At 35.9% G+C, this 24,157-nt stretch overlaps 1 protein-coding gene across 2 annotated transcripts in view; it reads left to right on the top strand.

The window, feature by feature from the left end:
• Positions 1-24,157, top strand: part of LOC120636949 (RNA-binding protein fusilli) — a 133,502-nt gene that overhangs the window by 57,072 nt on the left and 52,273 nt on the right. For both annotated transcript variants that reach the window (XM_039908539.1, XM_039908531.1), the window contains exons 3-6: positions 10,067-10,149; positions 17,073-17,251; positions 18,990-19,079; positions 22,851-22,905. In XM_039908539.1, coding sequence (XP_039764473.1) covers positions 10,067-10,149; positions 17,073-17,251; positions 18,990-19,079; positions 22,851-22,905 — 407 coding nt within the window. The remainder of the gene's footprint in view (positions 1-10,066; positions 10,150-17,072; positions 17,252-18,989; positions 19,080-22,850; positions 22,906-24,157) is intronic.

The raw sequence follows: 24,157 nt of genomic DNA, 5'->3' as shown, positions 1-24,157 counted from the left end.
ATTGTAATAAAAATAAATGCAAAAGAAGTCTCGTTGTGCCCACAGCCTGTACCGGGACCGTTGCCCGCGAAAGCTCTGATATTTTTTAAACAAGCACTAATTATGTCAGATTCGGCGAAGGTTCCAGCGATCTTGCTCTCGATATTTAATTTGCAAAGTGAGATTACTTTTACATTACGTACTTGTTATAAAAAGGTTGTTTATAACACAAGCCGTTTCCCGCGACTTCGTCCGCGTTTAGTCTATTATGAGTTTCTCCTACAAATTTTGACGGCCGATGGGCGCAGTGACAGCGACCCTGCTTTCTAAATCCAAGACCGTGGGTTCGGTTCCCACAACTGGTAAATGTTTGTGCGATGAACATGAATGTTTTTCAATGTCTGGGTGTTTATCTGTACATTATAATTCATAAAAATATTCATCATTCGTCTAAGACCCCATAACACAAGCTACGCTTACTTTGTCGTAGTAGGTATATGTATTTAGAAATCATTCGCCATTTCACAGAATATACCCTTACCCATCGCGTCGCACCGCCCACCTGTATTACTGCTTCGTTCATTCATTAAAACATGGAAATCAGTCTATACGTTTGAGATCTCTCTCTACACTTCGGCGTTAAAAAAAATACCTTCTGGTATTAAAAAAAAATCATAACCTTGCAATTGTCTGCCTGTAAAGTAAACATTGTTTAATATATATTACGAACAATAAGCGTCTTTGCTATTAAACATATTATTTAATTTGCATAAAAATACATAATATATTCTCTCAATGGTAAAAACTGTTAATCATACATCGTTTCGTTCCACCTTGAGTTAACATAATTAGCTTTAACAATAATTTTAATTTATAATATGTTATAATTAATATCAAAGAGTACTTTGGGACCGGGCACCGGAAAACGTGTAGGTACCTAGTTATAACAATACATGGAGTTAATTGAAGAATTGAATAATGAAGTTTTTCTTAATCCTTACTAATATTAAAAATAATAAACAATAAATAAATATACTACGACAATACACACTCATCTCATCATTTCTTTTATAGCTGTAACTCGGCAATCTGTCTTGAGACATTGGGCCTTTCGTTTACGGGTTAAGGTAATTACTAAAATGACCGACGAATATTTTTTAGGAATAATATTCTGAATATACAGATAAACACCCAGACACTGAAAAGCATTCATGTTCATCGCACAAACATGTTTCAGAATCGAACCCACAGCCTTGGACTCAGAAAGCAGGGTCGCTGCCCACTGCGCCAATTGGCCGTCAAATATCTAGCTGTTGCCCGCGACTTCGTCCTAGTTTGTTTTTGATTCTTTAGCTTCCCGAAGGAACAGTTTATACTAGAGCCGAATAGTTGAATGCCACCAACTATTCTTATACTTCTATAGCCAGTGTCACTCGGTATATTGTAAAGATAAAAATGATACAAGCATACATTAAACGGTCATTATCACCAATTTGTGTTTCAGTATTTAAAGCCCACTAACCCGCATTGGAACAGCGTAGTAGGTCTTTTCTCTAAAACCATCTGTCCTATGAGAGACGATGCCTGTGCCCATCAATACGCTTAGTACAAAAAATACGGTTGAAAATAGAGAAACCTGCATTCCTATGTACATAAATAAATACAACATCCTTACATGTAGGTACCTACTGTAAAAGTAGTAAATTTTTCTGGTAGGAGGCTACGGCCGTAGCGATTTAGTGTTCCGGTACGAAACCGACGAATCCCTAATGGATATGGGTTTAGTATCACTGCTCTGTAACAGGTACGCCCGCTACCATCTTAGACTGCATTATCACTTATCACCAGGTGAGATAGTAGTCAAGGGTTAATACCCTTATTTGTACTTTTGAAGTTATACTTCTTTTGGCGCGTTAGGGAAAAATGATGAGAGGAATTTTTTACGATGCGCGCGCAGTTTTCACTGTCACGAAAAACTGACACTGCTGTGACACCCTGAAGTGAAGTGAAGTGAAGAAGTTAGTTATAGTCAAATTTTTGACTATAACTAACTTCTTCACTTACTAACTTTTTCAATAAAAGGTTTGACACTGTCCACTTTGAATTGTCAAAGTCTGCGGGCTCATTCCGGTGATGTAATTGATTCAATTGTACAAATTCAAAATTCATTTATTTCAAGTAGGCCTAGTTTATATGCATTTTATAAGCACTTACAAACAAAAATCTCAATTTTTTATGATGAAACCTGGTTTTCCGATAATGAGATAGCTAGATAATGCGATATAATTACTCTTTCAATGTTTGAAATACATTTTTCTGTTGTTAGAGTAGTTTTTTCTACAAACGCAGAATAAGGCGAACGATACAATTTTTGTAAAGATTTTTATCTTGTTACGCCGAAGTAGTATAACGTCTAACGCGTGTACATAAGTACACACACGTTTTTTTTATTCCACTACAAGTAATCCTGCTACAATCGTTGTCTAATGATACGAGTACAAGGATTGTAGCAGGAACCTATCAAACGTACCTTACCAAGGTATAGTCTAATTCCTCGTTTTCCTGACTGACGTGTCTTAGTTTAGTTCAAGCCCAGGCTAAAATTAGCAACATCCGCTGTATACGAGTTCAGAAAATGCAGATACTGTTAAGTGGTTAAGGCTGTCTTGCACAATATGATATGCTATAACTCAATCCGTCTACTAATATTATAGATACGTAAGTGTGGGTGTTGATTTTTTTCTCCTTTCACGCAGCAACGGAGCTACGGGTTGATGCAATTTAAGGAGAATGACATAAGTATTAAAATAATCTACTTCAAATTTCAGAAATGGGATTTATCCAAAAAACTGAAGAATTCATCCGAAAATAGCTGAACGAATTTTATTGTTTGCGTTTTAGAAAAAAGGTTTTTTTTTTAAAATAACTTTCGGCCCATTTTGCAGGAGTTTTTATATTTCTCCGGTACATTTATTTCTGTAGCCTTAAATTTGATCTGGAATTGATTTGACGGTGATTCACCCCCGTGCCGATCACGTTAACCTGTCGATCCTGCCTGTGCCTGTAACTTAAGCACAAGATTTTCTCGCTTGCAATAGTTTTCGGTAGTATGGAAATACGTGAAATACGGAGTAAAATGGACCTTATTTACATTGTATGAAAGCTTAAATTGGCCTGCAATTTTTTAGCTCTGGCTTTTGACGGAACGTTTGTAGAACACAGTGGCGTGCACTGGGTTTCTGGGTTTTACCAGGGTATGCATACAGCAGTAAAATTGCATAAAATGGAAAAAATCCTCCTCTTATACGGGCTATATTTCAATTTTAGGGTATGCAGTGCTTTTGTGCATGTATGAAGTGCATGCCACTGGTAGAACAAAGAGCGAAGTACAGGATTTGCGTCTCTAAAACGAGTGGTATTAGTTCCGTTTTACTTTGTCGGCACAGAGTTTCATACTCGAAAATAACTCCTCGATTGCGAGTGAGCCAATCTTGTACTTAATCTACAGGCGGTTGGGGGTTTCTGCGCCCACGCTTTGTCGTCGGTATATTCGTACCATGCGGTCTGCGGGTCGTCTCATAACGTCCGTACCGTACAATCGTTTTTTCTGTAATTATATGAACGATGGAGGTGATTTTATAACTACCTCTGGCAAACTCGTTCTTGATATTATTCATACAAAAAATTATCAGTTATCTGAGTAAGTTAAATAAAGTGCGTATAATACACGAGACAAAAGGCGTTTATTTTCGTCAGAAATAAAACAAAATGGTTTTTGGTATTAGGATAATGTGCTAATCCTTTAGAAGCTAAAGTCACTTAGCGGGCGATAGAGCTGTATGTAGTTATTAGCATAATCTATTTATATGGTTATTTCTGAGATTGCTAATTCCAAACGAATACTTTGAGTAATCCTTACAAATAGCACACAGAGGTTACAAAATAAAAAGCGAAATGATGTAGCGAGTAAAAACTAAGCATAATGATGATAAATTACGATTCATAATTTACTGCGTTCAAAATAAGATTTTATTCGCTTATAAAAATATTTTAACATCTAAATTTTGATGTCTTGATACAATGTTTAGTTTTTTCTGACTTAACTTTAACATGAACCTTCTAATCTTTGGCTGGGTTTGAAGAGTTGTTGTAACGCAGTACAACTGCTCATTTTAAAATACCCAGCCAGTTTATGAGTATTTTCAATATGGTCAACCTATTACCAGCCCACTATCGAGTGGTGTTTGGTGAGTTTACGTCTATGAGTACTTACTCAGTTCTTATAACATAATAACAATACATACAAATCAAATTCATTGGTTGCTTAGTTAGGTTAGGACAAACACACAGAAGAGGATTACTGGCCCACTACACGGCACAGGTCTTCCCTGAGAATGAGAAGGGTTTAAGATCGAGTGGTAAGTTCACGTCTTCGAGTACTTACTCAGTTCTTCAAAAATAATTCTACTATTATATAAACTAGACAGTTAGTGAGGATGTGTGGGTGTTTGGTTGTACTTAAAATTTACTGAATTAATTTTGACAAAAAAAAATATTTTAGGAATATAGCCTAAACATCCAAATAACTTGTAACAATGTTACAAATTTAAACAAAAGGTGTAAAGTAAGTAAGAGAAATCCATGTTTATATCTTACAACTTTTTATCGTTTTAGTATTTCTAATTACAACTTAGCTCACTATAACCTCAAACATCAATCTTTCTGAACTAATAGCGTTCCTGTCATTTTGAATTCCTACTCCATCTTATACCGACCACAGATTATTCATAATTTTGACCAGTCTGAACGAGGATACCTTTTTACCTTTAACCCAATGTACATACAAAGCGAGATTTGCTACATAAGTAAGTGAGGAAAACATCGGATATTAATCACGAACGCAAACCTAAGGGACGAGCTATTTTTCTCGCAGTGTTTTTTTTCTTACTTTACCTACAATATTACGTAAATAATGTCAGGTCTTGCATAGCTTAGCACTGGAATAAGGTGTCAAATTCCAAGAAGTCTCGCACAGGTGCAACTTGTCAGTCACTCGCGAGTCGCCTCGCATCCCGGGGAACCAGTTATGCCCCGGACACTTGCGTAACCGTTGCGGGTTCGACGCCCGTTATAGATGACGCTCACTTTGATATTACGAGACATCTGTATATATATCTATATATATTTAATCACTAAGGTGCTATTTAGAAAGAAGGATTTTTTACAGTCATAATTGGCGGACCCTGAAACGGTGATAGCCTGGGAAGCGGTGATAGCCTAGTCGTAAGGGCATCCCATCCTTGCCTTCCGAACCGGTGGTAGAATCACTATAAACAGACAGACTTGACGTTTCAAAAGTGCTTATATTAGGCCTACTTGAAATAAATGAATTTTGAATTTTTGAATTTTTTTTGAATCGGTTTCACTTTCGGGGTGCCCCGTTCAAATAGCACCTTCAACTTTTTTAAGTTATGTGCGTTTTATGCAATTATGCAACTAAAATATCACTTGCTTCAACGGTGAAGGAAACATCGTGAGGAAACCTGCATGCCTGAGAACTCAAAGCCGTTTGGAGTCCACCACGCTGGCCCAAACCGCACTGGGCCAGAGTGGTGGACTCCACACTAGGACTAGGGCCTAAACCCTTCTCATTTCGAGAGGGGAGACCCGTGCACTGAAGTGGGTCAATAATGAGTTGACATAATGATATTGACGGACCTAGCAGATTTAGCGCAGCTTTACGATGCCGCGTAGAAAATATTTGGGGTGTAATACTCCAAACATTTTAGCCCATTTTGCATTATTTATTTGCATGCCTTTATGTAGCTGAACATTTTGTCTTCATACTGTATAAGCTAGCTTAAATTGGTTTCTTTATTTGTAAAGCTGTTTGTGAACAAATTAACAAAAAAAAAAATCTGCACGCACCACATTTTGAGATTGCAGACATTTGCAGTAGAGCTAATTCGTGGATTTGAAAAAAAAAAAAGAGTTGTGAAGGTACATAGCAGTAGTTTTTACCACCAATTAATTTGCCAGTGTTCGAATAGTTTTTTCAAATCCTACACAGACCAGTAATTTTCCTGGGAAAAAAAAAGCTATAAAAAACACGCTTTATATAGAAAATCAAACTAAAAAATAGATAACAAATTTTAATGGAAGAAGGAGAGTTCTGCGTAATGTTCTCAAACCAAGTGTTGAGTCCACCAATCAGCACTGGGCCAGCGTGGTTTACTATGGTCTTAATCCTTTCCCATTTTTGGAGGAGACCCGTGGACTGTAGTGGAGTGGTAATTGGCTGATATGAAGATGATGATGATGAATAGGGTAAATAAAAAAAAAAAGTTCAATTAAAAAATGGCTGCTTTTTAAGATATTATCTACTGCATCATCACTTACCACCAGGGGAGATTGCAGTCAAGGACTAACTCGTAATGGAATAAAAAAAAGATCGGTGGTGTAGTTGAAGATCATAAAACATATTATGTAACAAACAAAGATACTTACGTTCGCGTTTGTAATATTAGTATGGAATTATATTATGTGTTAGTTCAAAAAAAGCAGAGTTAAACATGTTCATAGTCACTATAAATCTGTAAAATACAAAAAATAAATATAGGACGTACTACTATTAAGTAGCCAATGATTACGTGAAGTCATCCTAAGCTTTGTCGCACATAGTAGCAAACTGCAACGGTTGGTCGTACGCATTGTTGGAACTCAATTTGACTTTCAGGAGCGTATCTATTGTCTTTTTAGCTATATTTCTTATGTTGTATGTTATATATTTCATGTACTTTTATCAGCCTAGTCTGAAACAAAAAATAATAATAACAATTACTATCAGGAGCTTATCACTTCACAGGCGGTTATTAAATCAAAGTTATTTTTAGCCATCTAAGATTGTTTGTGTTTTAGTTTAGTAAAAAGTGATAGCAAAAATGAAACCCTCGGCAAAATTTGTGGTGGGCTACTTCTTAGGCCTGGCCGCGTATAAAACCTTAATCGTTTATATTTAACTAATATTACCAGGTGATGGTGATAACTACATTCTTCACAATAATGTATACAAATATGTGTGGAAGTTTTATAGGTGCCTGTGAGACTTCAATGAATAAAAAAATTTCAAGTTTGAAGTTTGAATTTTAAACTATTTACTAAGATATTGAATTTGAAACATATCGATATTTTATTGTGGTTTTTTCCATTTCAAATGTATCAAGTTAGAGCGCGATTATAGATATTAATTATGTTTATACCCTTGATTTTAATTCATGAAAACTTCCGACATTGACTGCATTACCAGGCGCTTCAATGTTGCCTTTCATTACGCTCTCACGTTGCGGTTTTTGCGGCAATGTACAATCAACTTATTTGTAATTTCAAGGTGCCTATAAAGGTTTTGATAATAGGCATGTCTGAAGGCTGTTTTGAATTGCTGGTTTTGAATCTTTAGTCAATTTAGTATCAAAATTAAGCAATAAAAACTTAATGCAGGTAGCGTTTTTAGGTCTACGTATTAAAACACATGGGACCTTTTTAGTTTCGTATTTTGTCTGTTTGTCTGTCTGTGAGTCATAGACTTTTAATCAGTAACTATACAAGTTTACCAGCTTTCATTTAACTGTCACAAACTTACACGTAAAGGAATAATATATATATATTAATATACTGGAATATATACATATATATATTCCCTCTCCCTATTTTTTATCATTGCAGATATAATAGTCAAGGGCTAACTTGTAAAATAATAAATTAAAATAAACGAAAGCTTGTCGGTTGTATTAAAAAACCGGCCAAATGCGAGTCGTACTCGCGCACAAAGGGTTCCGTATATCTATAAAAAATGGAACCCCGTCTTAAGTATTAATTTTATTTTAATTGTATTACTTATTTTATAAAGTGAATATAACTAAACGGTGAATATTTCTTGCCTTTGCCGTTAACAATGTCGAGCGAAAACGATCATGTTTGTTGTATGGGAGCCCCCGTAAATATTTATTTTATTCTGTTTTTTAGTATTTGTTGTTAAACATAGCCTGGTGACTGGAGACGGACAGACAGCCAGACAGATAGACAGGGGCGGACGGACGGACAGCGGTGTTTTATAAAAAGGATCCCGTTTTACCCTTAGGATACGGAACCCTAAAAAATGGAAACATTTCTGGTAACACTTTCGACTGTGCATTACTTTCGATTGTGACCTGCACAGTCGAAAGTGTGTAGAGGTCATTAGGTATATCGTAATTTAAAATGTTATAAATCATAATATTTATGTAATTTCATATTTTAAGTTGGTATGTCATTTTTTGGTTAATTTTTTTAGAGATTAATTAGGTTCTCGCAGCTTTTCGTAAGCGTTGCAAAATATGTGTTGTCTAGGCATTTCCCGCGACTATGTCTATGTGTCTGAATTTCTACTATCCCGCGTGACGGAAAAGTGTACTACGCCCCTCCTTACATAGGGAAATCTACCTTAATCTTATCGAAAACTTTTTGGAAGATTTTTAATCCAACTTGTAGTTCCGGATCATTTAAGCGCGTTTTGACATATTGGGAACGTGGAACTTGTTAAAAATCCTTGAACATGTATATTATCATTTTAATAACTGTCAGTATGGATACTAGATGTCCGTCGAAATACCTTGTGAAATGACTAACTTTCATAAAAAACTTATATATTTTTCTAATCCAACTGGTAGTTTCAAAGATAAGAGCATCCAAACGAACAAACAAACTCTGCAGCTTTATTATTAGTAAAGATATAAATGTAGATGGATTAAGCTTAACATTCATTGCGTACCTACACTCGATTGTTTCTCACTTGTCTTGCAACGAAAAATATATTTTAGTGTAGGTAAAGCATGTTTTAAAAATGTGAATAAACAAGTGCGATAAAATAAGTAAAAATAAACACAAAAAAAAATGAGTGTGGGGTGTGTTTTTATTATTTTTATTTTCAATTTGGAAATAAATGTAGGTACACTAAAAATTAACAAAAGGTATTTACCGATAATATAATCATATATATTAGAGAATATGTATTTTAGTGATGTGTAAGTTTGCTCAAACAAATTAACCAGGGTAGTGAAAAATGCGATGTCGTTTACAAATTTTAAAAGAAAAGTAAAAAAATCGCATTTTATCTCAATTGTAATACCGCTTATAGTTACACTATGGCAACGTCTTCGCATTACGCAATCTACGGATATCGAAGGTTGTGAGGGTAGATTTTAAAATATACTACGACAATACACACATCGCCATCTAGTCCCAAAATAAGCGTAGCTTGTGTTATGGGTACTAAGATAACTGATGAATAATTTTATAAATAATATACGTAAGAAGAAGAAGAAGAAATACTTTATTGCACACAAACATCAAAATATGCAAAAAATAAAGAATAAACAAAAGAACAAAAATTGTAGGCATGCAAAGGTGGCCTTTTGCTGCAAGCAATCTCAAGGCAAAGCTGCAAGAGAGCGGAATAGTGCATACATGTATATTCGAAAATAAATAGACATACATAAACATAAATATAATATACATATATATATTATGATATACAATAAATTATATAATGAAAGAATAAAACACAAACACGAAAGAACACAAGAAATAACACACAAATAATACACATCATTAACGATATTTGTTCAAATTACTTTATTCAAAGACAGATAGTAGTCTTTATGACGACACTAAATAAATACTTTTATAACAGATAAACACCCAGACACTGAAAAACATTGTCCAGTTGTGGGAATCGAACCAACGGCCTTGGACTCAGAAAGCAGGGTCACTGCCCACTGCGCCAATCATCAGTCAAAATCGAATGCTGCCAGCATCTTAGGAACTGTGCCTCGCTGCGGTGGTTTCGAAGACGTTTTAGATTTTATTTAGTTTTAAATAGTTTATTTCAGGTTATATTTATAAAACAAATATTTTAAAGATATTTATATAAATAAAATCATACATTAACATACATACAAATATATAGTCTACAAAAAGTAGACTTTACCATAGACTTCCGCGTCTATCCAGTGATATAATGAAAACTGACTCGTGTGTTTGTTCGTTGCAGTTCGACGAGTTCGTGCGGTCTCTACAGGTGGACCCCCACTCCCCACTCTTCAGGCTCGTCACGGACGGACAACCACCGCTCAGGTAACTATTTATATCTCCTAACTTATCATCATAACCGACATTTATAGGCATAAAGGCGCGGGTGCTCTCGCTTACTTAGAAAGGTGCTATTCGGTCGAATGCGGTCGACGGAGCATAAGAAACGACTGGTGTATAAAATTTGCCTTCACTTAGGTATTGGATAGAAGCAGGCGTTACTTTGCGGGAATCCATGATATATTATGAAAATTAAGCTTAATTTGCTATACTCTGCGAAAAGAAGGAAGATCTGTATGGCGTAATTCTAGAATAGATCTGATGCTAACATAATAATGATCGCATCCTACCTATGTACCTACTATTATTTTACGATGTATACTGAGTTAGTAAGTATTCATTATTACAGTCGATACATACATATATACATACATCTATCCATGTATCCATCCTCACAAACTTTCGTATTTATAATATTAGTAGGATGGTATCGTTGTCCCATATACCTTGCTTGCGACTTGCTCTTATTTATGAACAATATTTATCAGATTTTCATTAAATTGAAACAATACATGCTTGATAGTATACACTTTAAAATTTTACGGAGCTATGAAGTAAAATTGATAAATTTTTTTTTTAAATTGTAATTAAACGACAACGAATTACCCAGAGATTTTCAATGGACAGATTTCAACTAAACAGCGCGCTGCGATTATGAAGCTTTTAAAAAAAAATACTTCGATTCGAAGAATACACGTGAGTGCCAGATCCATACGGACAAACATCCGGACGTCCTAGAATATTTTTGTTATATATTTTTTTACCTTTAACAAAATAGTTGTTTAAAAAATATCAAATACGTTTAAACGAATGTTCCTTCTTGATATACAGGGTGGCCGGTCAGTTGACGTCATAAAAAAAAAATTTAGGTCCGGTATGCTGTGGGGTACCCGAATCACCCCCATGTATGTTCCGCGATATTTTATAGTTTTGGAGTTATGATTCTTTTTTCGATTTTATGAGGAATTTCGATATGACCATCTTAAAGAAATTCTAAAAAAAAGCATAATACTTTTTTAGAGTTTTTATTTTGCAACTGAATTCTCATGAATTTTACTTTTAGGCATAAAATAATCAGCTTCGTAGCTTTGATGAAAGTTATGAAAATGATGGTCTAAAGTAAAAAATCGGGTCTTTCATAAATCGGGAGTAGAGCATTACCTCAACGCTAACGCTTCGCTTATGAGGCGTGCAATATGCAGAGTATACATATAGCTCATGGAAAGCGTGCGGTGACGATGGCGCGAGTTTAACTATTTTTGTTCACCCAAAAAGTACACATATATGTACATTATACACCATATACACATAGCTCATGGAAACCGTTCGCTAAGTGCCATGTTTTTCTTCATCTTAACTTGTGCTTACGCGCCTGAAGAAGTTTTCACTACAAATAATATGGCCATAGGTAGGCGACCGCGTTTGGAAGTCGTAATTCCTCACTGGCAATACGAACTGGAGTTAGATGTACGACAACCTTAGTAAAATCACTGTAGTACGTCGTAATATTGACCTTCCCCAACCTATAATCGGGCGTCTATTCATAGCACAGCCCGGCACCGACACGGCACCGACAGTTCTTAACGACACGACAACGACATTTTAAATCTTCGCTTACCGACACCGACACGCTTCTACCAGACACGGTGGCTTTGTGTTTGCAGAGTAGGATGCGAGTAGAAACTATAAATTTGCATGAGTACACAACGCATGCATAGCGATGCCGACCCCACACCAGCAGAACGGCTAGCATGGGCACGAGATATTTATATCCCTGGGGAATGGATAAAAATGTATCTTCTTACAGTTTGACCAACTCTCAAAGCACTGGCGCACAATTGCCAATAATATCCAAATAAGATATGTTTAATGATAAAGGGGGGAAAACTTCTCGTATTCCACGTTCCCGTGCTTAAACAGATGGACAACTTATTTATAACCAGGGGATATAATATTTATCTCCCGCTTGTGCTAGCCCTGTGGGAGAAGATAAATTTGTATCCTTTCCCCGGAAGATAATTGTTTCGTGCCCATGCTAGCCGTGCGGTTGGGGACTTGCCGCCGACGACATTTCGGTGTCGGGTCGGATCACTGAGACAGCAAGCCATATAATTTTAAACATGCGTCCACTAATGTCGGTGTCGGTGACGTGCCGTGTCGGTTCATGCAATGTATAACCGCCCAATAGATAATGGGACGCAGTTTGTGGTGAATAATAATTTGTTGGTTATTTACGTAACTTTTTTGTTGATGATTGACGTCAACGGTGTTGTGACTGCTATTTTTAACTTTCGTTGAAAAGGAATCGATTAGAATCATTTATAATTTTTTTACCGGCTGATTTTACGATACATACGTTTCAATAGCGGATAATTTTTGAGTAACTATTTTTAGCTTTCGATGAAATATAATTGAGGTGATTAGAATAATCATTTATTTGTCTTTCCTGTAGAATTAACTTATACAGTTAGAGTTGTCGATTTTTTTTTAATGAAATTGTGGGCATTTATTTATTCCAAAAGTAGTTGTTGCCCGCGACTTCGTTTGCGTTTGATTTTGTTTTTTTATATGGCATTATATTCAGTTGTAGTTCTAAAAAAAATTAAAGTATTCAGTATCGCTAAACCTTGAATGAGGGGTTTGCTGCTGTCCGCTGAGGAGTTCTGTCCTCTATCTCCAACCACAGTTTTGACAAAATTAAACACATATTATAACCTCTATAGTACAATAATAATTATTTAAATCGGTTATAATTTGTCGGAGTTATGGTATAAATCGTCAAACACTTTCATCCCCTCTCCCAAAGGAACCGAGCTTAATGTCGGGATAAAATGTATCCTATATTACTTCTAACACTTCCAAGAATATGTGTACAAAGTTTCATGAGGATCGGTCAAGTTGTTTTTGCTTGAAGGCGTAACAAACAAACATTGACATTTATAATGTTAGTAGGGATAGGGATGTAATCTTTAAAACCTTATTCTTTGTAGTGTGTCGATAATAATGTTTCATCATTTTAAAAAGTGTTAAAGTTATTGTATATACTTTTCAAGTAATAAATTGAAAAGTATACACAATAACTGTTCTAGCAGTTGTATTAAAAGCTAAATATTACTATTTTTGATGAGGAACCCTACTTATCATCTTAAGATTACCTCTCTCAAATATATACCACTGCTGATCACGTGAACTAACCGCAAATCTCCACCATTTTAAGGTATTATAAGTTATGCAATATTTCTTTGCGGTTCGTGATATATTCGTGAATTATATGCGCATGCGCAATACAGTTAGGTTTATCATCAACCTCAATATTACCAAACACTGCAGTACCATATTTAGTTCTATTTCATGCTCTAGAAGGTCGTGTCATACAATTTGAATATAAATTATTATATAGATGTTTATCATGATATTTATCCACCTCTGTTGAACGTATATATTATTAAAATTACCTTTGGCAGATCATTCATGAAATCATTTATGATGATGAGGGTTTCATAATTGCAAACAAAAACAGTCAGAAACAAACTTCGTTTACGTATCTAGTTCCGATTTGCTTTCTATACAAACTTCTTTCCTACTATTCTACACAATATACCCCGAACCACCGCGACGACTCGCCCGCCTAGCTTTCACGAGGTTGGACTGGCAGAAGCATTTTTTTTTAACGTTGATAATTTGGTGTAAAAGCTTTCGTTTACTAAAAGTTCAAGAAAGAATGCTGGTTTCCAGCTCTGGCTTTGTACTAGGCTGTCAGCAAGCAAGAGGAAGTAGTAATTACATTTTATCTCCGCAATCAGAATTATAACAAATTAAATAGTAGTGATTATCACTCCCGTTCTGGAAATGGTGCTACGACATAGTGGCTAGCCGAGTTTTACTATCTGCGTTTATTTATTCTATCGTGTGAAAGTAAAGTAGAATTCATATGGTATTGAAATAGCGCCATCTAGTTGCAATACTATGAAACAGTATTCTCAATAGATGGTGCTCTTTGAACTAATACCAGGGCGGCATAGCTGCCCTGCGATTATGACCCGGGTATGCGTGGCCTCGACTCTCGAGGTCCGTACGCCCGCACCGTGCCCTTACGATCCATATAAATGTAGCTAACTTTCACGCAATTGAATTAGTAAACGAAGGTAGGAATCTCACACTAAGCAGCCAGGCTACAGAGTCAAATCAAATGCTTAAATATAACCAAAAATATTAGCGATCTAAACAATAATAAGAATTTACATAAATAAAGATAACTTATTGAGAATCGTAATCGTTCATTGATGCTAAAAAAAAAGATTTTCTGAAATTTTTCCTCTATCATAAAATCATGTTTCTAGAATTATTAGTTTCAAAAGAAGGTTAACAATTCAAGGTTATTTTATTTTTATGGCGATGTTTATACCATAAATCCTATTGTTTTACTCTAACCCTCAAAAATCCATCAAGTTCACCGAACTGTACTGTAATGAAACCAGTTATTGAGTGTTTAGATACCAAAACCAGTCCGACTGAAACACTGGCAGTGAATAAATTATAAGTATTATTATCATCGCCCTAAATAATCCATGACTGAGCATTTCTGTCATAGGAGAGCGGAATAATGGCGATCGCATACCATATTGACTCGGTACCAAGTCTTGCATTGAGGGTATGTACAGGGTATGCAGATGATATAAAAAGAAGAAAATCTGCACTGCGAATTATAAAAATTTTAAGGATAAGCTTCGTGAGACTTATAAAAAGCCTACCCTTAAGTTTTTATAACTCGAACTGGTGATTTTCTTCATTTTATATCATCTGCATACCCTGAGCATACCCTCTGTGCACGCCATTGTCCGTACCAACTCTTCGTTTTTTTGTATACTAAATTGACTGCTAAACTCAAATTAAAAAATGAAATATATCTAAAAAGCTATAGTAAGTTAAATATTTCCTATTTATAATGTTATAGTAAAAAGAGGTAACGTGAAATATCCCTTTATCCTATTAATCACAAAATTATAAATAAATAAAAACTTTATATTAATTTATAGCATTCAATTGAAAGCGATGAGCAGAAAATCCCTGTGGGTGTGTTTTATCTAGATAATATAAGTATGTAATATAGATAAGATATATGAAATGTTTGTAAACTGCATTGTATGATAGGTATCTCATAATGTATGCTTCGATATTGTAGATGCGATTGTATGATACCAGTGGCTTAGTACAAGTACATTTGCTGGCTCGCAATCGAGGAGTTGCTTTCGCACCACATATTTAAATAAATGTTTCCGCACATCAAACTCTGTACCGCCAAAGTAAAATGGGGCTAAAGACACTCTTTTAAAGTCGCAAATCTTTTACATCTGATATTTATTTTACGAAGTTTTGCAAAAGATCAAGCTGAAGAATGGTAGGGAAATCTGATCTTTAAAATAATAAAAATAAGATCAATTTTATTTATTTAAAGCTTTATTTGTACACCACTATGAAGTTAGGGAAATAAAGGAAGAATAGAAATACAAAGACGGAAGTAGAATACAAAAGTCGTCCTTATCTGCCAGGAATCCCTAGGATTAAGACCACATGAGTGGAACGGACAGGTGGTGTAAAATTATTATAAACCTACATTCAAATAACTAAACACAAATACATAGGTAAAATTGCACAAATAAGAATAATATAATAAATAAATTTAAACTGATATATTCCCAATCATATTATTATATACATAAATACTTAAGAACATATAGATAATAAAAATAACTAAACAAATTTTCAAGTTCAAGTTATTCGATACTCGAAATCGACTCTACGATTGCGTGCTAGCAAATCTTGTACTAATGGTACAGGCTGATAGTAAACTGGCTGCCTCGCTGGTCTTGTTTCACTACGGGTCATCAGGTCCAGGTTTCGATTTTCATTTCGGGCCGACGATAATAAATAAATATAAAATTCAAAAAATTCAAAATTCATTTATTTCAAGTAGCCCTAATAAAAGCACTTTTGAAACGTCAAGTCTGTCTGTGTGAAGTGACTCTACCACCGGTTTCGGTACTTTTTTTATATTTATATTATCATCATCAATAGTAATTAAAGTCCACTGCTGGACTAAATGCCTCTCCGCTGCTGCCTGTATTCCGTTATAGTCGTCTCGAACGACTTAATATGTTTTTTTTATAGAGACATTGAAGGACCAAGCAGATGTCTCCTTGTGTAAAGCGGCGTATCTGTTAAGCTTCAGGTGCTTGTAATAAGTGAGATGGTGATGGCAAAAAAAATACCCGGCTAAGTTTGTTGTGGGTTTTTTTTAAGACCAGGGCGCGTTCGGAACCCCCGTAGCTTTAGGTTTAAGTTGGTGAACGAAGTTATGACCATCCTCCTACTATTATAGATAGATAGATAGATATACTACGACAGTACACACATCGCCATCTAGCCCCAAAGTAAGCATAGCTTGTGTTTTGGGTACTAAGATAACTGATGAATACTTTTATGAATGATATAAATAAATACTTATAATAAAGAGATAAACACCCAGACACTGAAAAACATTCATGTTCATCACAAACATGTTCCAGTTGTGGGAATCGAACCCACGGCCTTGGACTCAGCAGGGTCGCTGCTCACTGCGCTAGTCGGCCGTCAAATATGTAAACATATATGTATGCACGCTTTATAAATGCCTGTGTAAGACCTACATGAATAAAGAATTTTTGAATTTGAATATGAATTTAACAACGCCAACAACGCCCTTCAGCCCGGCATTACAACAATGCTGCTTAGCGGCAGAAATAGGCATGGCGTTAGTATTTCCCCGGACGAGCTATTATACTACTACTAAGAAAATGTAAAATGTAAAAGTATTGTCAATATAGTTACACGTGTAAGCTGTATGTTTTACCTAATTATCTCCTTTGCAGACAATGCCTTCACCCGGAAGCGTGCAGCAAGGACCTGAACCTGCCCACATACTACGCGCGCTTCCACGACCTGCGCAAGGAGTACGTACGGGCGTACACGCTGCGGGCTGTAACGCCGCGTTCCCAGCCCGCACCTCCGCCGCCTGACCATCCCACGTGTCTACTGGACATGCTTAACTGTATCCTTTCTACTTTACTTTTTTCTTGTCCGTGCTCGTGGCAATGGGCGGGACACATAGCTCGGAGAACCGGCGAAAGGTTCCCAAGGTGTTGGAATGGCTACGCGCTGGTAAACGCAGCGTTGGTCGACCCCAAACAGGTGCATAGCCGACCTCAAGCAACTCGCTGGAAACAGGCCCTCGAACTCGCGGCCTAGGACCGTATTATAGAACAACTGCATTTAAATATATAAATATACTACGAAAATACACACATGGCCATCTAGCCCCAAAGTAAGCGTAGCTTGTGTTATGGGTACTAAGATAGCTGATGAATATTTTTGGAATATAATACACATAAATACTTATAATATACAGATAAACACCCAGACACTGAAAAAAAAAATATTATACCCACACAAATATTTTTCCAGATGCGGGAATCGAAACCACGGCCTTGGACGCAAAAAGCAAGGTCGCCCACAGCGCCAATCGGCTATAAAAATGTAGAAGTTGCTTGAACATTTGTGCTAGACGGACTCCAACTTAACAGTACTCAAGATCCCTACTTGCAAACCACAGACAAACCAACATAGAACTGCTTTAATAGAACTTCTAACTATAATACGAAGTCGATTCTATATAAAAACTTTATTCTATAGAAACCGGAACCGATGGATAAAACGATCCCATCAACACCATGATGACGTCATACCGATGGCACAATAGTGTGAATCGAAATAACTTACATATAAAGATGCAAATTTTATTTTTTACTACTTGGTTATGATATAAATAAAACATGCTTCTTTTAATAAAAAAATGCAATTTGGGATAATTTTAACTTGAAATTATCTATATTTACATCAGAATGCGGATTTAAATAAACGTGTACCTAACCTAATATTTTGAACAAAAATAAAACAGTCTTTTATTAAATAATCCAATAATACGATTACTATGGCATTTTAGTAGTGTTAGAGCTTTTAGTGATTTAGCTTAGCAAGCAATTCGAACACAAGTTCACACGCACACACATACACGTTGTAGTACGATTTCCAGGCTTAACGATTCGTTAGGGTTGTCAAATTGTTAAAGTAAAATATTCGTTAAATAAAATTCCATTTCTCGGAATAGGCAAAAAGGATAAATTTTGAAAAATTTCCCTTGATGTTCTGAAGTATATACTATATCCAAAAAATATCTTATTTTCGCAGAGATTTAAGATTTTGTTGATAAAAATGGCAAATTATATTAAAAATTGTTATTTCCCGCGAAATGCTCGCCTGTTGTCATGGCCGCATTCGTTATTTTATTGGTAAATTATAGCTTTAGTAAGTCCTTATTCCATAGCTAAGGAATATTGATTTTGATATTAAAAACAAAAAAGCAACTGATAATTTGAAGTCACAAAATCCTTGATATACGCAGAGATTTTCGAAGAATTCACCGTTACACCTGTCATGGCGGATAGCTTTTGCAGTTTTGTTTATTGAAAATAAATAACAATCTCTTTTTTATTATAAATAAAAACACGTTTTCCATAATCCATAAATGATACGAGTATATCATTAGATAAATACGATATTTTAGCGATTATTTATTCCTCTCATCATGCCTATTGTGTATTAGTAATCATTTTAAAGGGCTATGTGTACTTTGTACTACCACCTTTGTACTACTTTTTCATCAAGCTTTTTATAAGCATAATAAAGAAAAAATCGTTGATTTAAAGAATAACCAACCTTATCGTGTGCAGATTTAGGTATAACTCCGTATGCGGGTGAGAATTTCTACGCAGCAGAAGTCAAAGACATGGCGAGCGTTATACAAAGGATAATTACAGATGGTAAGTAGATTTTTTATTAAACTAATCAATGAGCTGTTATTTCATAATCTATACAACGAGTAACGGAATTACAAAATACTGTTGAAAGGTGCATAAGTATATTTCAAAAGGAATTACCCTGTATAAATATTAAATAAAAAGAAGCATATTTATTTTTCCATACAAACGAATTCATAACATTTTAAGTGTTTAATTATGACAACCCTATTGAACATAAAAGACTGACACGAGTAAAGTACCTACGCGTCGCGTATAAAGTATAAAGTGACAGGTCCTATTTCTTTCAGTAAAAACTATGGCAATGGTTTACTCCAAAACTATTAGCGTTTTGGTTTTACAGATAAGTTTTAGAGACGGTAAATAATGTACTTCTAAAGCCTCTGAAGTATTATTACGGTTTTTATATACACTATGTATATATCTCCTGCACGGCTAGCATGGGCAGGAGACAATTATCTCTCCAGAGATATGATAAAAAGTATCTTATTCCACAGCTTTATCAACTCTCGGAAAACTGGCGCACAAGTGGAAATAATATCCAAATAACGAGTGTGCAATAATAATAAGCAGGGGTTATCGTATATTTGAAAAGTCCGGGAACCAAAAATGGCACTTTCCTCGCCCCGCACATTCGTCGAAGCTGATCGATTATTCTTCGATTTTCTGTAGGCCTGGTAGTTGTACCATTGTAGGTACTAACCCTACTTAATTTCTGACGGAAGCTTATTTTTAGGTCACCATCTATTGATTCTCTTAGGAATAGCTACAATGTATAGTTCAGTTTGGCGGAGTATGCATAGTTTTTATAATATATAATGGAATTCCGCAAAGTAACGCCTGCTTCTATCCAATGATCCTTTTTAATTGAGGGTAACGTAACTTTCCTTTAAGGTTTGATGTTATTATGTACTGAACTCGAAACTGATTACTAGTTTTAGTTGCTACGAGTATTCCTAGGGAATCCAGGGATCGTGACCAAAATCAGACGGAAATTAAATCGAGACCTTGGGTCCTGCTCTCAGCATAAAAGCACGGTACTATTCTTGCTCTGAAGAATAAGTATAGTACTGAGAATTTCTAAACCCAATAGCTAACAAAATATCGTGTGGCGTTTCTAGACACGGTCGTCGAAGATCTGTAGCCTTAGTACAAGATGTGCTCGTTCACAATCGTCGAGTCGTTTTGGTATGGAAATACTTGAACATCGAAGTAAATCGAATCTTATTGGCATTGCATTAAGCTCAAATGTGCAGGAAAAAAGCAGGATTTGCGACTCTAAAACGAGTGGCATTAGATTTATTTTGGGTATTCAGAGTTAAAAGCGGTGATAGCTTAGTGGGTAAGGCTTCGGCTTTCCTTTCGTGGTGACCGAGTTTGACCCCCAGCACCACTGACTTTTCGGAGTTATATGCGTTTTTTTAATTTATGCATTTAAGATATAACTTGCTTTATAAACGGTGTAGGAAAACGTCGTGAGGAAACCTACATGCCTCAGGGTTCTCCATAATGTCCTCAACGGTGTGTGAAGTGCAACAATCCGAACTTGGCCAGCATGGACTAAAGGTTCATATTCTGAGAGTAGACCGACTGTAATAGGTTGATGATCCAGAGTTTGATATGTGAAAACGACTCTTCGATTGCAAGCCAGCAATTCATGTACTAAGGCTGTACAAGAAAACATGCTTACAACATCCAGTTATGTAGCTCAGTATGTGTGCTTATGTAAAGCAAATAAACGCGAGAGTGCTATAAGTAGGTACTCTCTTCAAAAGGTATTGACTGTGCATCCGTATGCCGTTTCCGCTACACCTGGCTCATTGTTAATGGATTCATAAAACTCTGCGGTCTCGTAAAGCAATGCTAAAAACTCGTTACACTTAATAAGAAGAGTTATCAGGACCGGAAATATATTTATTATTTTTTGAAGATATACTTTTTTTGGCGCGTTAGGGAAAAATTATGAGGGTAACTTTTACGATGCGCGCGCACACCGTCACATAAAACCGACCACCTGAAAATAGATGTAAGTTTTGACAGTGTGCAACCTCAATTGTCTAAGTCTGCGGGCTCATTCCGGTGATTTAATTGATTTAATTGTACAAAAATTTCAAATTTTAATTTTGGGAGCAACTTGGTTGGCTGATAATGAGTTTATGTCTATGTTATGTCAATTTCTTTAATTAAGCAGAAATATTATTATTGTGATATTTAAATAAACTTTGCGTTATAATAAAACTTTCAATGTATAAAATAAGTTTTTCCTTCTTTAGTGTCGTTGTTTTCTACAAACGTAGAATAATGCGAAGGATAAAACTTTTATAAAGTTGTTTATCTTGTTACGCCAAAGAAGTATAACTTCTAACATGTGTAGATACATAAGTAAACACACGTTTTTTATTCCACTACAAGTTAGCCCGTGACTGTATTATCACCTGGTGGGAACTGAGTGCGGTAACGGGCTAACATGTTAACGGGTGTGACACTTTATACCCCTAATCAGTGGCGTGGGTTTTCGTACAGGGTATGCATAGATCAGGTAGATGGCATGGAAAAAATCCTCTCCAATACTAGTAACATAAAATAATTTGGGTATGCAGTGCTTTTGTGCATGTATGAAGTGCACGCCACTGACCCTAATCTGTTTCCACGCGACATCGTGGTACGTTTATTTCGGTTGGGTGGTAACTAGCCACGGCCAAAGCCTCATTTCAAATAAGAACCTAGCATAATAGCCAGAGCGGGGATTAAAAACATTTTCAAGCAGTAAGAATGTGGCTGCCTGTTGAGTAAATCCTTTGCGCAGAAGGAATCGTAAAAAAAAACAAAGTAGTGTTATTATGATATTCAGTATAGCATTATACAGTTCATTTGGATGACAATGACATTATGGTTAATTAAACATTGGGTGTTTAAATGTTTTAATGTTAGACTTAAAGCATGGGAGTTGGTAAAAATATAATAAGTAATGCAAAAGTTACTAATACGAGTAAGATGCCATAATAACGACATGTAATTATTGAGCAATCAACCTTTTCTTTTTTCTCTACAAGCTGGCCATTGATAATTTGACGGCCGAGTAGCGCAGTGGGCAGCGACCCTGCTTTCTGAGTCCAAGGCCGTGGGTTCGATTCCCACAACTGGAGAGTGTTTGTGTGATGAACATGAATGTTTTTCAGTGTCTGGGTGTTTATCTGTATATTATAAGTTTTTATCTGTATTATATTTAGTGTATTCATCAGCTATCTCAGTACCCATAACACAAGCTACGCTTACTTTGGGGCTAGATGGCGATGTGTGTATTGTCGTAGTATATATATTTATTTAATGGTGGGAAGTGATAATGCAGTCTAGGATGATAGGGGGCTAACCTGTTAGGGAGTATGTTAGTCATACCCCTACTAGGTTCCTACGCAGCATCGCACCGGAACACTTAATCGCTTAGCGGGACGCCTTTGTAGGCAGGGTTGTCCAGACCAGGGAAAATTCAGAAATAATAAATTCCTATGCCGGGATTGGTTCCGGGAATCAAACCCAGGACCGTATACTTAAATTCATAGCGCTCACCGTTGGGCACAGAGGTCGTCAAAAACGTCCTTAAGTAAGTTGTGTCACCGATTTACATTTTAGCAGTTGGTTATGTTTAGTTATACTTTATTTAAAGTTTTAATTATTATCAGTCGATTAACGGGATTTTTGATTCAATTCTATATAACACCTCAAAAAATCATTAAAAAATGTTTTTATTAAAGATGTATTTTTCTTTGTTTTCAGGTTTTAGATTAGAACTACCGGAAACAATCGATCTTGTGTTAGAAACTGGAATTTGGTAAGTCAAGAAATAATTTAATTTATTGCGCATGACGTTTTATACGCTTTTGTTAACCTCTGGCGTAGTAGTGAGGGCTGCGACATTATGAGTGACGCCCCAGGTTCGATCTCCAGAAGGGGCAAGTCGCATATTTGTATCAACTGAATTCCACTCGTCTGAACGGTGGGAGGGTTTGGGATAAATTGCAATAGAATCTTTCTTCGTAGGATTTGGCCACACATGTTAAACGTCATTTGCTCCTATTATTATTTGATGCGGTGATAGCGCATTGGGTTAGTGCTCGACTTCACTTCCGCTGGGCCGAGTTCGAATCCCAGCACGCACCTATAACCTTTTCTCAGTTATGTGCGTTTTAACCAATTCAAATATCACTTGCTTCAACGGTGAAGGAAAACGTCTTGAGGAAACCTGCATGCCTGAGAGTTTTACATGTGTTCGGAGTCCACCAATCCGCACTGGGCTGGCATGGTGGACTACGGCCTTAACCCATTCCCATTGCGGAAGGACACCCGTTTTCTGTAGTGCGCTGGTAATGGGTTTGTGTGATAGTGATTATTTTAGTATTTGTGTTAAATGCTTAAATAGTAAAAGCGCCTGGGGACATTACGTTCGAGTTATTAAATGGGTTACAGGAAGTTATTTTAATTCTTTCTCTATTTAAATAATTTAAAATATCAAACGCAAGAAATCAGAGAGGTTTGTTTTGAACATAACAAAATATCCTTATAGCGCCTGAACTGTATAAGTTAGCAATTGTTACGGCTATAACTTCTGCATTGATTTACTTCGAAGTAACTTATGTTTATAATATAAGGGGACGTCCATAAATACGTGACATGTTTTTTCCAAAATTTTCTGTCCATCCCTCCCCCCTAGTGAGATTTCATACAACCCACCCCTCATTCCCCAATCTCACGTAAGATTCTTTCAAAATGTGGGATTCTTACGTAAACGCGTTGGGATTGTTATTGTAAAAAGAAAAAAAATATCTTCGTGCTTTTACATACCTACGACTATTTAAGACTATTAATCAATATTGCTAAGAGTTTAATTTTAAGTGAGATAAAAATTTAACAAAAAAAAATCGTGATATTTGCTGAGACCCCCCCCTCTCTCCAACGTAAGATTAGATGAGATTTGAATCGATCCCCTCGCCCCCTTAAACATCTCACGTATTTTATGAACGCCCCTAAGAATCTCGTGTCTCGGTGTTTGTGGTCGCTCTCCTACGAAACAGCTCGAGCGATTT

Source organism: Pararge aegeria, chromosome 1, assembly GCF_905163445.1.
Source record: "Pararge aegeria chromosome 1, ilParAegt1.1, whole genome shotgun sequence".
NCBI lineage: Eukaryota > Metazoa > Arthropoda > Insecta > Lepidoptera > Nymphalidae > Pararge > Pararge aegeria.
Note: the sequence above shows the minus strand (reverse complement) of the source record. Positions and strands in the feature narration are given on the sequence as shown.